This window comes from Fringilla coelebs (assembly GCF_963513975.1).
Source record: "Fringilla coelebs genome assembly, chromosome: 6".
Classification (NCBI taxonomy): Eukaryota; Metazoa; Chordata; class Aves; order Passeriformes; family Fringillidae; genus Fringilla; species Fringilla coelebs.
The window spans coordinates 25,856,158-25,873,792 of record NC_140034.1 but is presented as its reverse complement, the minus strand read 5'-3'; the positions used below and the strand labels follow the sequence as shown (position 1 = coordinate 25,873,792).

The following is a 17,635-nucleotide window of genomic DNA, read 5'->3' as shown; positions in this document are numbered from 1 at the left end:
CATGCCCTCCTGCGTGGTGAAGGCCACGTTCACAGGGTACTGCTTGGCCAGTGCCCTCATAGTGCCCCGGCTCGCTGGGATGCTGTCAAAATCAGAGAGCGTGCTGGCAAACTGGAAGATACAGCGTTGGGCAGCTCTCCTGTTCCCTCCACAGCTCCAGTCTGCTCTGGGTTTTGCTGCATTTTGTCAGTTCCTGCCTTAAACTAGGGCTTGCCTTCTTGCTTGGATTTTTGTAAGGGCAGAAAATGAGACAGTATAAAGCACAACTAAAATCACACACATGGCAGGGATTGAGCCAAAAATCCTCTTTGCACATATGGATGCTACTACTTCCAGTGCAAACTGGGAGAGTGTTTACCAAGTAAAATGTCAATTAACATATTTTGCTTGACTTGTGTGTACTTAAGTCTGGGATAATTTGGCCCTTATGGTAAGCAAACACTTTGAGTCCCCTTGGGATGATGCCCAGTCCTGGGCTGTTTTCTCAACTGCTCCAAAGGTCTCCAAGACATACCCACTACTTTCTCCATTTGGTGCCTGCACTGTGTTTAAACTGAGACTGATTTAAATCTCTCTGCCCTGGGAGGAAAGAGACTGGTGCCCATGGGTTTGTTTTGTCCTTCTTCCCTAGGAGACCTGTGCAGAAAGGGGGCTCCACCTCATGCCTGGTAATTATGGCCCAGTTTCCCTAATCGTTCTGTAGCTGTATTAAGCTCTATGTAAAGCCATTTATTAAATAATGGGGACACTACTTACCAAACCCATATAGACTATCTGGGTTGTGCGCCAACAACTTAGCACTTTTAATGAGAAATACAAGGTTTGGATTAATTTTAAAGCATTTCTTTGGTGCCAAGCAGCTGCTTAAGAGTATGGTGCTGTGCTTCCAGATGGTGCCAGGATCTGCAGAGGTGGTTCTTGGAGATATGCTCTCAAGAGAGGAGAAAAGAGCAAGAAGTAATGCTTGTTTTCAGCTTGAGAGAAGCTGGGGAGGAAAAAAATCAATCTGAAGAACTTTTGATAGCCTGCAGGAAAGCCTAAAGTCAGTGTCTGTTGCAAACTCACAGGCAATAACCAAGAACAAGGCATACATGGGCAGAGGAGAACCTGCAGTCCCAGTGTCACACTCTGCTGAGGGTCCTGTAGAGCCATCCCCACCCCACATGGCTCATGCTTCTCTTAGATCACAATATATTCTGAGTTGGAAGGGACCCACAAGCATCACTGAGTCCAACTCCTTAGTGACTGGCCCATAGAAGGATTGAGCCCACAGCCTTGGTGTTAATAGCATCATGCTCTGACCAGCTGAGCCAATCTCAGGGCCACCAGGAAATGCACTTTGTGAGCCTCCTCCTGAGGCTGTGCAATCCCTAGGATGCTGTGGCAGACACTGCATTGTCCAGGCCTGAGCAGGACTCTCCAGTCTGTATTTCCTGAGAATGGGAGGCCACGAGCTGACCCTTCATCTGCAGCCCTGCTTGGGTTCCAAAGGCACAGAGGAGCCCCAGGCTGCCCCAGGAGCCCTTACAGAAACCCATCATGGGGTTGCTGCTGCAGAAGCACAGGTCTGTGTGATGAAGCAGGTGATCTTCAGAGCTGGGGTGCTTTTATCTATTCCTCAAATCTCAGGAGACAGAGCATAAATATAATAGCACAGAAACCTCAAAATCAGCAGTGGACAGAGCAAATTGAGACTTTGAGTCTTAAGATGGCAGAGGAGAAAACTCCTTTGTGCTGCTGCACAAGGTGATGCTGGTCAGGATGCTGCCACGGGTGCTCTGGTCGGTGGGGATGGCAGAGGGATCCATCCTTCAAAATGCCAAGCCAGCTGGGGGAAGGCACACCACCTGCAGAGGCTGGGGACTCCCCCATGTCCTCCAAAACTTCTTATGGTCATGATTTGCTGACAAGGGGAATGAAAGGAAGCTGAGATTCCAACAATTTTCATGTGTTCCCTGGGCACAGTCGCAGAGGCAAAGAAAAGGAAATATACTAACAATGAAGGGAAAATGTTTAGTTTATGATATTAACATGTTTATAGCAGCAACAATGGTATAGGTTCCAACCTTATATAAAATTTTGATGAATTGCCAGTTTTAAAAGTGAAAGAAAAGTTTGCAAGAACTACTCATGGTATTTAATATTAATCATAAACACATTTATGCTCAAGTACTGATATTCCAAGTCATTGAATTTGTGATCACATTAGTTAACTCGAGTCCTTTCAGATGTGTGAATTAATGACTCAGTGGAGAATGACTTAAAATATACTTGGATAGCAACATGGGAGAAAATGTTTAATGGATGTAGCAAGCACTGACTCTCAGACACATGCACATTCTTTTTAATCAGAACATGAACTTTTGAAGAGAGGGGAGGTTCCTGCCTTTAAAACCATATGCCCCCAAAGGCTAACTTCTGATACCACACTGTGTATTTATTCATCATTCCCTTTTTTTCCCCCCAATATTATTTCCATGAGTAGTGAATGATTGAAGCTGACCTATAACACATTTCCTAGGAAACAGAGAATCCAACCAGCTTCATGCTGTTCTGGACAGGAGGGAAAGTTACTTCCTACTATATCTTGAGTCTAGATACAAAGGGGCATCACACTCAGGATTGCAATTCTTGAATTTGAGACAGGAAAAAGAGGATAAGAGGAAAGCACAGCTTTAGGTTTGGACAACAAATAAGAGTAACCTACATGAACTCTCATGTACAGCAAGCGCGTTCAAAAGGAGATACCGATGCCTCATTGCTGTGGAAAATGTGGGCTCAGCCCTTTGCTGCCCAAGAAGAGGAGAGGTGCTGCTCAGCACAGAGCAGTGCCAGGCAGCAGGATCCTCCTGAGGTACCTGCTCACCAGGCCCAACCTGCCTTGCAGTGCATGCCTGTGGCAACTGCGAGCGCATCATGACCGAAATAAAAGGGCGGGAGGACAACTGGGCATGGCAGGGCTGGGCTGAACTTCACCCCTGGGGAAGGGCAGCCCTGGTCAAATCCTACAACAATGCATGCTAGTGGTCTCTATAACCTTTACTGGTACAGGACAACCTCTTACCTCTTCCCTTCTTGGGATGCCTTGACCATGTAAGTTCCAAAATAATGCTTACATTGCCATGACACGGAACATGTCATTTAACCTGGCTGGTCCTTACTCATTACTCCAAGAGAAAAAACAAAAACAACAAAAAAACCCTTCCACTTACATCACTCCTGGCAGACATTTCTCCAACCAAATCTTTGGTAAGGGCAACTCTACAGCATCTTCAGATAATCCAGTGGTACAGCATCCCAGCCATAAGAAAGCTTTTCCCAACAAATGACTCAACTTCCTTGCTCCAATTTTATCCCATTATTTGTGTGCTATGCATCATAAGTATAGAGAACAAACTGCTTTTAATTTTACTTCCTTATAATGCTTTTACTTCCTCCTTCACTTGTCTTCCCACTCTCCTTGTCCCTGGAAGGAACAGTACCAGATCTTTTAGCTTGTCTTCACAGGTTATAGTTTGTAGGTCTCTGATCATACTTACTTTTTCCAGTGGACTGATAGATGAACATTTTTTTCCACATCTTTCTTGAAGACAGAAACCAGAATATCTGAGCTCACACAAATTTCCTCTTGAATCAATGAAAAGATATTAATTCCCTCAGAAATGTAACAACTTAATGGGTTCAACAGAAAGGTCACACTCCTCCCTCATCACGTGGACATATTTTTTAGTCTAATACTGAGGATCTTCTCCTGTGGGATAAATGAAGCCAGTCTGACTGTCCTTGGGTAAGCCTGGTTTCTGACCTTTGGCATCCTGCATCCATGCACTGACAGACAGGGATCAGAGAAGGGTAGAGAGGGCAATTCCTCTCCGTCCTGTTTCTGTCCCAGTGCTGGCTTTGGCTGAGGTAGCTAATTTTCTTTGCAGTGGCTGTTTTGGATCTGTGCTGAACATTGAGTTGATAATACAGAGATGTTTTTGTTATCATTGAGCAATGCTCATCCCTTTTCTGCCTTTCCTACTGCCACAGTGGCAAGGGGGCTGGGGGTATGGGGGAGACTGGGAGGAGAGACAGCCAGGACAGCTGACCCCAGGTGACCAAAGGGATATTCCAGACCATATGACATCATGCTCAGTATATAAAGTTGGGGGAAGAAGGGGGCATTTGGAGTGATGGTGTTTGCCTTCACAAATCCCTGTTACACTACACCATTACTGGAGATGGGTCAACACCTGCCTGCCCATGGGGAGCAGTGACTTAATATTTTGCTTTGTTAGTGTGCACAGATTTTGCTTTCCCCTTCCCCATGCTTGTCTCAACCCGCAAATTTTCAAGCTTTTACCCTTTTGATCCTCTCCACAGTCCAGCTGGTGGGGGAGAGAGCAGCTGTGTGGTACTTGGTTGTTGGCTGGGGTTAAACCAAAGCATCCACAGGGCGCTGCACAATTTCACCCAGACCACAGTACTCACTTGGGTCCATCATGTCCATTCATGCAGTACAGGGAGCTAAAAATAATCAGCCTTTCCCAAATCAAGGAAAGATATTTCAGGTGAGAATGAAGAGAGTAGAAGCTAAGTAGAAGGCACAATAAAACAGGTGAAGAAAGAAAAATCAAACCATCTTTCTGTATTGACACTTGTTTTTAAACTAAAGACATAATTATCCTGTAGCAAGCCTTGGCTACAGAGAAAAACATTTTGTTGGGAACTAATTAAAGAATTAGCCAGTGTTTAGCTTTTCATAGATAAAGGAGCATAAGCTTTGAAACAGAAGTGTTTGCAGTATGCTTTTGAAAAGACTCTGAAGGCAGCCAAGCTTAAGTCTGTTAAGACTCTTCCTTTGACAATTAAATGTCTGTTCAGATATCTTTTTTTTTTCCTTCTTTGATTTTTATTTTTCTTCTTATAAAAGAAGCAGCTGGTACCTCTTAACAGCAGGCATTTTCTCCCTTGCTTGGAGCCTGGGGTGATGTGTTACCATATATCACAGTCATGAAAACAGGTCATCCGCTGAACCACTGTATGGGTGGGACAGGTGTCAAAGCTGGCATGAATACAGTGTTTAGTAAATTAGAAGCAGCCTGCTGGCACTGCATGCCACATCAACTCCCCAAGACTACATCCTAACCAGACCTTTCCCAGGCACAAGGTGGATCAGCACTGTGTCCCTGACAGACAACCTCTGGGTGCTGCAGAAGAATGCCAAGTCCATTTTAGGAAGCTAATCAACTTCTTGGTTCAGCAAGAGGGCACAATGATATTAACCATTGTCTTTCATCCCTTTAACAACTCAATATCCTCTGCCAGAAGGGATAACCCATGCTGAAGAGGATGCTCTGCTCTGCTCCCTCTACCCAGGGAGCTGTGAACCACAAGCGATTTCTCAGAGCTCTACCAGTTTGGACTACAGGGTCTTTCTTTCCATGCTTCCCACCAGGCCCACACACACAGGGGTTTTAAGAGCCAGTTGACTCCTCTCCTGTCAAATCAGGTCCAGGGTGTTGGCTAAGATCAGGGATCACAAACTTCCTCCTCTCTAGCAGGACTGTGGGTGCCCAGCATGCTGGCACTGACTCTGTTTGCTGCCATGTAAGAACTGCTGGTGACTGACATTGACCCAGTGTGGTTTATCAGCATCTCCAGCTTTGTTTAAAATAAGAACACATGCAGATGAAATTATCCCTGCTTTCTACAAGACAGATAAAAAAACTCTATGCCTTGTGGAAGATGATGGGAGTTTTAACCAACTCTCCAAAGAAGAAGTACTCCATGGAGACAACATTATGTGGGAAAGGGGAATCAAGTTTTACTGACCTCTCTTCCACTGTCATGCTCCTTTGCAATTTTCAGTGCAACCTCCGATATCAGATGCATTCTCAAGAGTCATGAGAATTGTCAGAGCAAATATATTTAGCCATATCCCTTTGGGTAGGTGGGGGAGGAAAGAAACCCCTAAATAGCTGTAAGATAACAATTACTGCAAACATATTTACTTAGAGAAAGTTTAGTCAGAGTTCAAAGTCCTTGGCAGCTGGATGGCCAACAGCCAGCTTCTTCTCAAGCTGTCCCTAGAAACCTTTACTCTTTGAGGAGCATGCTCAGAAGATAAACCCCTCTGCTTTCCATAGGTCTTCTCCCTATGCTCTAAGAACTCCTCAGTCTAAAAGAAATGCATAAATCAATGGCAAATTATTTAGACATCTCTTCCCTCTCTAACAAAAAAACCCACAAGTCAAATCCACACCCTCCATGATAGAAACCAGGTTTTAAATAGGAAAAGGGAAATTCTTCTCTTCATAAGATTGTAAAGGAATCAGAAAGTTCACAGCTCTACCAAATGAGGGAAACTCCTCTGGCTTTCATTCAACTGCACTGTTAGTGGGAGTGAGGAGAAGTCTCCCACACAGCCACAGGAGAAAACTGTGAGATTCAGACTGGAAAAGTAGCAGGGGGAGGATGTGAACACTGTTAAAAATAAAACTTATCAGACAACAATCGAATCGTGAGAATGTTATCTGGTTCAACAGGAGCGTGAAAACAAATGGGCATTTCAAGAAGAGGGTCACTAGCAAGGTAAATAACTTCAAAATAGCAGGAAGTGACCAAGGGAACATGCCAAACCGAGGGCAACAAAAAAGGGCTCTCCAACAGCAGAAGACAGTCGTGGATTCAGATTTCAGTGTCACCCTACATGAAGCTGCATGGCACTGCACCCACCCCTTGCATCCCTGGCCACAGTAAGACACAAGACTGAAGAGATTTGCACAAGACAGTGTTTAACATGACCCAGTGTTTATTGACTCCTGCGACATTTTTTTTTAATAGCAACAGGAACACAAAATGTGATGTGTGGTAAAATACTACAAGGGGTTTCTACATGAATCCAATGCAAAGTGCCAGCATTGTTGACCAGCATACAACCTGACAAGAGAAGATGTAGTCATAACTCACTCTCAGATATCTGCTGGGAGTACATCACAGTCAAAGTAGAACTAGTCATTTGCCTGCAAATAGACACATTTTCTTCTAGATGCAAGTGGTGTTAGAGCCAGCTATTTTGCAACAAGAAATACATATAATATATTCCAACATTTTAAAAAACACACAGGACTAAAACTGTTTAAAAATAGAAGGGAAAAAAAGAGTGGAACCTTTTAGACACTATTTTGTAGAAGTCATTCTTCATACAACCAGAAGTAATCTAGAGAAAAAGATTTATTAGAGGCTACTTTGCTCAAAAGGCCAGCGCTCACAGGTTTAAGAATAAAAACAGTCTCTTGATTTTCAGCACTGTTTCCTGGCCTTTTTTTCTCCCTGCACAACAAAAACCTCCTGTTGAAAATTGCAGCTTAGTGGCTCTGCACATTTTTCCCATGCAGTTGAAAAGGCAACCATGTTTTTTAGAGCCGTCAGAAACTTGCATGACATGCACGTGCAGCATGAAACATCTTCACAGATATGAACAATGAAGGCACATTACCTAAAGATTAAAAAAAACCCAGAAAAACAACCAGAATTTTTGGAGGATTCAAAGTTAAATACCTTAGAGAAAGCATTCATTTTCACAACTGGCTGTCAAGTGCTGTTTTGATTCAAACAGTTTGCTATGAAGACAAAACACAAGGAAAAGGCCTCTTTGAAATATCCTCCTCATGTGTATGTCACACATGACCAACACCCTACCCCAAATTAAAACTACAGCTTCTTCAAGGAGATCACCCCACTGAAAACAGAGCAGAGATCTGAAAAAGAGGACTGAGGAATTGGTTTCAAGCTCTCAAGCCCTCAACTTTTTTTGCACTTGATTACAAGTGTTAATAAAGACAACACTCCCTGCCACAGAATCATGGCTCTGTCTTCTATATATGTAATATAGATGAGGAAGATATTCACAAAAAAGAAAATATGTATTTATTTACAATAAATGCAACTATACTGCTCCATGCTCCATTCACTACATGTGTTGCTGACTGCTGCAGAAACCTGATGGTAGCAACAGTGATAACTAAAGTACCTTCCTTTTTCAGCCCTTACACAAAGCTTTTCCCCTTCCAGCACATTGTTTTTCCACTGTTCCAGGCTCCAGTAAGATGTATACTAACAATGCTTTCTAGTTCATTTTTAAGGTTACAGCTTCTAAAGCTAAGCAGTATTTGCTCTGCTCTGATTTTCCTCCTTTTAAAATCATGGAAGAGTTTCAAATTTATGTGCCGTTATTAACTTTGAAAAGGTGTATTCCATCACCTTCTCTAAATAGTAATGCTGTCTTTTCCAATACCTCTCACATTTCAAAAGATTACCTCTCTCTCAAGGAAGAGCCCAAACTCTTTCAACTCCCACATGAACATTTCAGAATGAGAATTTCAAGTTATCACTAAGTTTCCTTCAAGTCTCTGATGTTACTTCGAAGCATCTGCAGTAGAATAATGTTTTTCTTAACATTAAAGGACATTTATCACGTTCTTTGTCTTTTTCTAGTCTCGAGTTGTAAGGATATTAATCACACATGTTCCCTCATACTCCTCTCTTAGGGTGCACGATGGTCAGGCCTATATGACCATATCAGGATCTCTGGCAGAAGCCAGAGAGAATAAGGGGTTTCTTAGCACTGCTGTATTTACATTCAGCATTCATGGGCAGGCTGAAGGATGCTCAGCTTTTCTTTAAGACACAAAACTGCTTTAAACTCCATTTTCTATTATCATTTTTTATGTCATGAGAGTTATTTCTCTTCTGTCCTACGCAGCTGTTACCTTTCTGTCACTGACATTTAACAGCTGCCATTGCACACTACTTTTCCATTCCCTAGCTCAAGAGCAGCCCATCACAGCACAACAATGCATGGGGAAGCAGTGCAGGGGCTGCAGTGCAGGGCCTGGTGGTTCAGACACACCACCTTCACCAGCATGGGCAGGTGCCACAGGAAAACATGGGACACTGAAGGGGGCATCTATTTGGGACATTAAGGGTCTGACATACATACTGACAGCATGAGATAAAAATGAACACAAGTGAGTGTATCAGGTTGAGAACAATTAGTGTGAGTGATAAATACATCCACTGCCAGATCTCACCTTCATTAAGAGCTATTCTGAACCACATAGTAAGTGCTGGTTGTAGAAGTTTAGACAGATTTGGAATAGGTCACAGTTATTCATTGAGTCTAGTAAGTTTAAAAAAAATAATGGAGGAAAGAAATGCCATTGAATAACTCTGACCTCACAGCCTGGGCACAGCAGTAGTAGTTACCTGGCATTACAGATCAATTGAAATGGAATTGCAGTTTCATTCAAATTACATATGCATGCAAAATAAAGTGTGTTCATTAAGAATATGCAGCATGAAAATCAAGTCTAAGTTACCCCTTATTTATCATATATTTGTCATACTGCCAGACATCTTTCCCTTTCAGATTCATATCTATGTCACACAGAACATAGCAGATGGAGAAGTCACAAAGCAAACACTTCTCTACACATCACTGGCCTTAAGAACCAATGCATTGTGTGCCATAAGCCTTTCAAGTTTACCAGATTTTTGGGAGAAAACAGCTGTGTTTCACACCAAACAGTGAAAATAGAAAACATACAACCCATCCTGCTCAAAACAGAAAAAAAAGTTTTTATGAAGTGTGAACAGATGCATTACTACTTTCCCCTCGGTCCTGGGACAGAAAGGGCAGTACAGCTGCAGAGCTAGAATGTGCCTCTTGAAGAGCAAACAAAGTCCAGAAAATGCGACAACTGTGTAGGCAAACATCTGGGAAGTCATGTTTCTGAAGAGCTGACCCAATGCTCTGCACAGCAAAATGATGAACAATACATCAACAGGTCTATTTGGGACAGACCGTAAACTGCTCTACAAACATCCAAATTAATTTCCCATGTCAAATATCTCTCTGTGCCTGTAAGCAGTCTGCCAACTGATTTTAAACTTGCAAGGTTTCTTCCCATTTAACTAGAACTTTTTTCCCCCCATAAAGTGCAAATAAGACTCAGTTTTTTACCACTAGTTCCAATGACCACTATTTTAGTTACAAGAGTGATCAAAAGCCAATTGGCTGAGCCACTACCACTAGGCTTGAGTATCACATACTCTTTTTTTTTTTAAACCCTGGTTATTTTTTCCAGCAAAAGGCAAAGAGCAAACAAGTCTTTCTTCTACCAGATGCAGCATGACAGGAGGCTCCCTTAAGTACCATCAGCATAAGATGCACGTGCTAGACACCACTGGTGCATACTTGTGCATAAAAATGTTTTGCTCTTATTTGCTGGAAATGGAAGTCATCTTTGGGATCTTATTTCCTCACAAAGAGTTCATGAGCAGTTGATTAGTCTTCATTAAGAGGTGCTTCTCTCTTCCTCGCATCTACATCAAAAAGAGAAAAAAAAAACCCAAGAAGTGGTTAAACCAGGGGGTGCTGACTGCATTCATCTGAAAACTCAGAAAGAGAAAAAAGTTGTTCTCAATGGACAACACCTTCCTTTTCAGAATCATGGCATGAATCCACTATTTGGACTGAACTGCTACATGATGCCACAGCATGTTACACAAAGATCTTGTACATTTTTCATTTTCAAATTGAAGATGACACATGCAATATTTAAGTACCACAATAAACTCTGAGACCCCAGATCAGTGATACTTTTCCCCCACTGCCTCTTGGCCCCTTTTTCATGATCCTCTTTACGGGTGAAACCACAATTTGCTTTGCATACAAGCTAGAGAGAGGACAAAAGTTTGTTCTTAAAATCATTTGACTAATTACAACTTTGCCCAGTTGCACACATTTTTAAAAAGTGCTCTCCAGACTGTATTTTGAGGAGGCAGCCCCTGAAGAACAGATCTTAAACTGCTCTGAACAGCAACCTTTAGGTCATGGTCCCAGGTAGGGTGCTGGAACACATCTGGACAACTCAGTCTGTGACTCATATGCCATTACTACAGCAGCAGTGCAGTGGCTGCCATTAGAATGCTGGGTCACCTCTTTGTGGGCTTCTGCCCTTCACTAATACAGAAGACCCTATCCATTCAGAACATTTAGAGAACACAATCATTAAACTGTCTGTGAAAGTCCAAACAAGTACTAAACAGAGTTTGGAGGAGGCAAAATATACCTCCCAAATAAGAAAAGAGCTGACTCCCTGTGATTGCAGTAGCCACCCCGGGTAGGAAAAAAATCTCAGTCATTTGGGACTCAAATCAGAAACTGTCTCATCCATTCTCCCCATTTTTTTCATCAGGGATTCTAGGGCCAGGCCTGAATCTTGTGTCACAACTTCTCCACTTTGCATAAAATAACTAACTAGCAATAACAGGAGAAAAAGCTTTCTAAAAATACATTACATATGCTTGTAGCTACAGAACCACTTCTGGTCTATATCTGACTTTGGAAATACCAAAATGCATTCAATTCTTTCTAGGGAACATGTATAAAAAATCATACCAGTTAAGTTCCTGAACTTCTTTTTGGCTTCTGCTCTTTCTTCGGCATCAAAATACCACACAGTCATGGCATATCTATGAAAGAAAGAAACCTTGTATGTCTTTCCACTTTTGATATTAAAATACAGCACTGCACTTTTATGCTCATGGAGAAAGCAAAAACAAAACTGGATTAGTAGACTAAAAAAGTAGAATGAAAATGACACATCTTTATAGGCAAACACAGACAGCATTTTAGTGCATATTTTAACAAGTCAGATAGAAATATAGGTGAGAATTTCTGCTGGAGGCACAAAAGAGAGCACAGCCCCTGGTAACAGAGGGCAAAAGTAGCTTCCAGACCTTTGCATGTTTTTCTGTTCTGGGAAGCCTGTAGGCAGCTTGGGGGCTGCCCTGCGTCACATCAGCTTTTCACAGGCTGCTGACAGATGGTAGCCCCAACAATCCCTATAGTGTTACAAGGGCAAAAGAATAACCCAGCACCTCCCAGCTAAATAGCTATGCCCAGCTCAGAAGATTTCTCCTGTCAATGGTTAAGGGCCTTTTTTTCCAGCACATGAGGAAATGCATCATTTGAGCTTGCTCCTCCTTACTTAATGAGAGAATTCCCAATGACTCAAAACCAGGAAATTCACTCAACACCTATTTTTTATGCACACATATTTAAAAATGATGGCCAAAATTTTGGATAAAAATACTGGTAAGAAGAGATGCTCTGGGGTTTTTCCTAGCTAAAAACCAGTATTAAATATGCTACTTACCTGGTTGCATAAGAAGGCTGGACTTCATGTGGGTTCCTTCGATCTGACCAAAAAAAAAGTAATCGGTCAAAAATCGGCTCAACATCTGCTACATAGGACTTTCCTTCTGGGAATATTCGAAGAATTCCACCATGCAGCTGAAAGAAAAGGAAAGATTATTTTCTTGCACATACAAACACACATTCACATGAAAAAACTTATTTCTCTTTCCTCTGCACCTAACAAATGATGAATAAACATCTAATGATAAACACGACACCTACGTGACAACACTGGAAAACCTTACTGTGTCTCTTGGCCACTTTAATTTTACCAGTTTGTAATGTTTCAGCTCAAGCTTCTGTCTAAAGCAAGTGAACCAAGATAAAGGTAACACCAGCCCTGCAGCAAACACTGGGAAACTTCTGAGCTTCCAGTCACATTTCTAGAACCAGTAAAGACCAAAGAGCTGCTCCACCTGACCAGTCTGAGATCAGTCAGGCTCTCTGCCCAACAATTGTTAGATACTGCTAACAGTATTTCAGATGCTGTGCCTGATCATTTAGGAGTTAAATTCTACACACCTCAGGAAGAGTGAAGTCTGTTTTATTGTTAGATGTGTAAAACTTCTCAAATGCATTATAGATCCCAGACACCATTTTCCCTACTCATAACAGAGCCTGGTTTCTGTACCATACAATTTCTGTCTTTCCACAGGCCACAATTTTCAGGAAAAAGGTCTGGTGATCTGCACACACTCTAGAAACTTCAAAAGATGAAGATGAACCCTGCCTCCTCCTGCTGCTGTTAGAGTGCTCTTTGGAGGCTTTAATGCTGCATCACAGAGTGCAGTGCAGCACCAACATGACATGGTACCTCCATGCCACATGCAGACCTCAGTGAAAAACTATTAAGCGAGGTTTAAAGCCACAGGGCTGCTTTCAAAACCCAGTACTATTATACTCTTATATTACATGTCCTCCAGTATACACTTACATAAAATCACCATCACATCTACATAATAAGCTCCATCAGTGTCCTCCATTTCAGTTACCTTTTCTTAGTGCTCACTTGGGTGCCTCCCCACTATTGGATAAGGGTGCAATGCACAAAATAAACTGGATATTTGCATTTCCTCCCACATCTCCTTCATTTTATTACATTAAGATGTTTCACTGTCATATGCTCTGTAACAAGATTTCCTTTTCTGCAACATTGCATTTTTCAATCGCATTACCTCTGTATCTGAACTCACTTACTGGGGTTCATAGTAGTTACCTGTTCTTAAAGAGCATATTGGCCTAAAAAGAGGCTAGAGAAGCAAACAACATTGGGCAATTTTCAAGTGATAACCCTCACAAACAGTTTGTGGTGCATTTACGACAACAGACTTGCAAAGAGACATCCTGCAATTTTACAAACTCTTCTTTTGCTTATAATTTAAAGGTATGGCACATTCAAGGCTGACTTAACTGCCTTATGGTAATATAGGCAGAAACAAAGAGTTCTATCCAGTCAAGAGACCCACTGGTGGAATCAAACCATGTTTGTTCCTCTTCCTAAGCCTCACTGCTTCATAAATAAGAAAAGGGAACTGCCTAAATATCTTCTGCAGGTTAGTCTGAAGTACCAAGAATGATAAAGTCACAAATTTGGGCTGTCATTTTACTCTGCTCCCACAATCCACTTATTCTGTAGTGAACTGATTTTCTTTTTCTGCTGTTTCCTGTAAACAAAGTGTTAAGAGCATACAGGCCAGTGCTTATAGCTTTATCCTATAGCAACAAAACAGTATGTGTGTAGAATGGGAGACAGGACAATAAGGAAACAGTTCACAGTCTTACTTCCAAAGCATTGCCAAAAACAGACAGAAAAAAAAAAAAGAAGAAGAGATGAAGAATGGACCAGCAACTCAGAAATTCATCAGAGTTCACAGAAACAACAGACAGCACCAAAGCTCTGTTTCTGAAGTAGTTCTTCCTTCCTGTTGTGCCTCAACCCCATGGCTTACTCACCTTGGAGTCCCAGTTCTTATTCAGGTAATAAATACAGGTGATGCAGCGCCCATCACCATTTGGATTGTCCACATGACGCACATACCCAGTTCCATTTCCAGGATAGCAAGCAACCATAGCCTGAAATATACAGATTGTAACATAATTAATTCTACAAGATACCTACCTTCAGTTTTAATTTGCTAAGCATCCTCCCACCACCAGTTTGGCTCACTATTTTTTAGATGATCAATCCAAAACCTAGAGCAGACATCACTTGAAGGTATTTTTGCACAAATGTCTTTCACAGGACAGTGTGAAATTCAAAACTGGAAAATAAATACCCTTATAATTCACAATATATACACTAAAATAAAAGGAAAAAAAAATAAACTAGAGCACTAGTATGCATGGTACAAGCTTGTTATAAGCTACGTGACTTTGAGGCAGTTTCAGCTGAAATTTGCTCGCGTTTCTACAGATAAGCAGTCATTACAAAACAGATTTTCCAGTCATAATGAAAGTAGAAAGCAATCCCAGGATGTCATGCTTTACTTCCACCATCCTCCTCTATTCATATCTTGCAGTCATTGTCATATACACCCCTGTGTGCAACTCAAAGTGAGTGGTCCCCAGGAAGTGTTGGTAAAACTCCATAGAGCAAAGTGTGCAAAAAGCTGCAACTCCATTGTGCTGTGTTTGTACAGGGCAGCGCATGTTTGCTTTCATGGACTGAGCCACAGAACTAACCAAATAGCTTTCAAAGCATTTCTTTCTTTGATCATCTTCAGACTTGCTGATACAATCACTTAATTAATGGTTTAAATTTCACCTCGAATGATGAGATAAGCCTAACATGAATTACTCCAAACCACATGGCAATCAACAGGTCTTAAAAGGTTTTTACAGCAAAAACACATTAAACTTAGTTGACTTAATTAGCAGCCTAAGAGAATGCAGGCAAGAGCAGGTGAGACTGCTGGTAGGGTACTCGATCTTTGTCTCACTCACTCATCACTTTTGGGGCTACTTGGCATTGATATTGATCACCCCTAAAGCTGTTGCAATAGAAGTCTTGTTCCCACTCCCCTGACATCTCCAGATTGCTTGCCAGTAATTAGCAGCAAGAGCGATGGGAAATGATGGACTAAATTCAGCTGGAAAACTGCAGATAGTGTTCAGATGTGGTTTCCGCAATTATCACTCCTCAGTCTGTGCGCTGTGCTCCCATAAACAAGCTGTGCAGGAAGCACACCATAGGATCGAGTTCAGCTCACTGTCCACCAGGATGAGCTGAGGGCTCCCAGGTTCCCCTGGGGAGTAAGAGCTTCTGGCAGTCCCAGCCTGTACTTCTGCAAGGGGCTCTTCCTTCCCAGGGCAGGAGTCAGATCTGCCCATGTTTAATTTTGTAAGGCTCCTGTTGGCCTGTTTCCCCAGTCTATCTGGTTTTCTTTTAGTGGCAGCCTTGCCCCCAAGGGCACCAACTGGTCCCTCTCAGTTTGGTGTCTTCTGCACAGTTGAAGAGCGCACTCTGGCATCTGTTTCAGGTTACTGATAAATAAAGGTGTTTAACACAACAGGTCCCATGACAGATCCCTGTGGTGCCCCGTTTGGTAGCAGCCTCCAGGTACTGGAGGTCTGACAGACCATGACCCTCCAAGTCCAACCATCCAATCAGTTTTTTACCCATCTATTTTTCCATCCTTTCAAACAATAAAACCCTAACTTCACATATAACAGTATTTTACATGCCACAGAATGAGGATATGATTGTGCACCATTTGCATGACCTGCTCCAATGATCAGATATGCACAATTTATTATGTAATTCATAGTTGGAGATTGACAGTATGGGCTTTATTAAGAAATTTTTATCTAGGGACCCCAGAATTCCTGTTTCCTTCTTCCAAGCACATGTGAAAGGCATGGGACATGACCAGGGACAGTATAGCACATGCTGGTTTAATCAACAAGGAAATTTTACTGTGCCAACAAACACCAGCACAGAAGCTACTGCCAGCCAGCACAGTGGATCTCTCGAACCCTCTGCTACCTAGAACAGAACCTATCCACAGGACTCAGCCATGTATGAATTAACTTTCCTCCCCACAACAAGCACCAGAACAGTACCTGCAGGCAGCAGAAAGTCACCAGGGCCCGCTCTCCACACCTCAGGCCAAAGGTGCCTAGAGACTAGTGGCCTGCAGGGTCAGGACACTGCTAAACAAAAGCAAGTACTTTTAATTCCAACTAATAAGCCTCTTCCATCACACCTAGCAGTTAGGTAGATGCCTTGCTGTAGATCCTGTCTGCTCTGTTGTCATTCCGCTGTTTCAAATTGCTCCAGTACTACATTTCACTATCAGCCTGATAAGAGCAGTAAGGGCCAGTCTACAGCATAGTAGACTGGCTCAAAACATGTTAAGGGCATAAGTCTGGTGGAAACCACAAGTCAGCTGTATCTGCAATGTAATAATGGTCTGAGGAAGCTGGGCCCTCACTGGTGAGGATAACTCAGTTTGTTTCCTCATCCCAGTTCCTAGCACAGCACCTCATGCAGGGGCATCTTCATGCTTCCCTCGTCCAGTGAGCTGCATCAGGTCTAACAACTAAGATAGTAACCTTTTGTAAAACAGGATCTTTATACCAGGGAAACACAACCCTGGTGCCCCTGAAGCCACTTCATCACTCTACTTTTTGACTGAGCAGGGAAAGAAAGTGTAATGAAAGGCTCATGAGTTCATTAGGATAGGGAGAAATCACCCACCAGTACCTGTCACAGGCAGAACAGACTAGACCTGAGGAAACTAATTTATTGCCAATCAAATCAGAGTAAGATAGCGAGAAATAAAACCAAACCTTAAGGCACCTTCCCCCTACGCCTCCCTCCCTCCCAAGCTCAACTTCACTCCTAAGGTCTCTACTTGGCCAGCAGTGGGTCCATCTTGTAGCATTGGCTCTGTTGGACATGGGAGAAGCTTCTGACTGCTTCTCACAAAAAAACCCTAATAGCCTCTCAGCTATCTCAAAACCTTGCCCTGCAAAGCCAGCTCACCCTGAGAGCTAAGAGTACCAAGGAGAGGGGGCAGCGATTCCGACCGTGGGGCAGGGAGGAGGGCAGCGCTGGAGCTGGGTGTGGCACAGCTCTGCCAGGGGCACGGGCACCTGCAGTGCCAGCTCAGCCCTGCTCACCATACCAGGGGATGATGCATGACAGGAACACAACCTCCCTGACCAACAGTACCTCATTTTTAAGTCGATGTACAACACAAAATTATGGTGGCCTTAAGTCTCTCTTTAGAGAGCAGACTTTACTCCAAGATTACCGAACAGCCTAAAAATCAATCCAGTATCACTACTGTTTTTAATGCCACAAACAAAAAGCTACTGAGCTGCAGACTGAAGGGCAGATCCTGAAAGGGATTTAGGTGCTTTATTTACTATGGAAATCTA

General features: G+C 42.6%; 1 protein-coding gene across 1 annotated transcript in view; it reads right to left on the bottom strand.

The window, feature by feature from the left end:
- Nucleotides 1-6,794: 6,794 nt before the first annotated feature.
- EGLN3 (egl-9 family hypoxia inducible factor 3) overlaps nucleotides 6,795-17,635 on the bottom strand; it is a 28,350-nt gene continuing 17,509 nt past the window's right edge. Inside the window, exons 2-5 of the mRNA XM_084207745.1 lie at nucleotides 14,204-14,323; nucleotides 12,210-12,346; nucleotides 11,450-11,523; nucleotides 6,795-10,371 (exon numbers count right to left, since the gene is read on the bottom strand). Coding sequence (XP_084063871.1) covers nucleotides 10,334-10,371; nucleotides 11,450-11,523; nucleotides 12,210-12,346; nucleotides 14,204-14,323 — 369 coding nt within the window. The 3' untranslated portion in view covers nucleotides 6,795-10,333. The remainder of the gene's footprint in view (nucleotides 10,372-11,449; nucleotides 11,524-12,209; nucleotides 12,347-14,203; nucleotides 14,324-17,635) is intronic.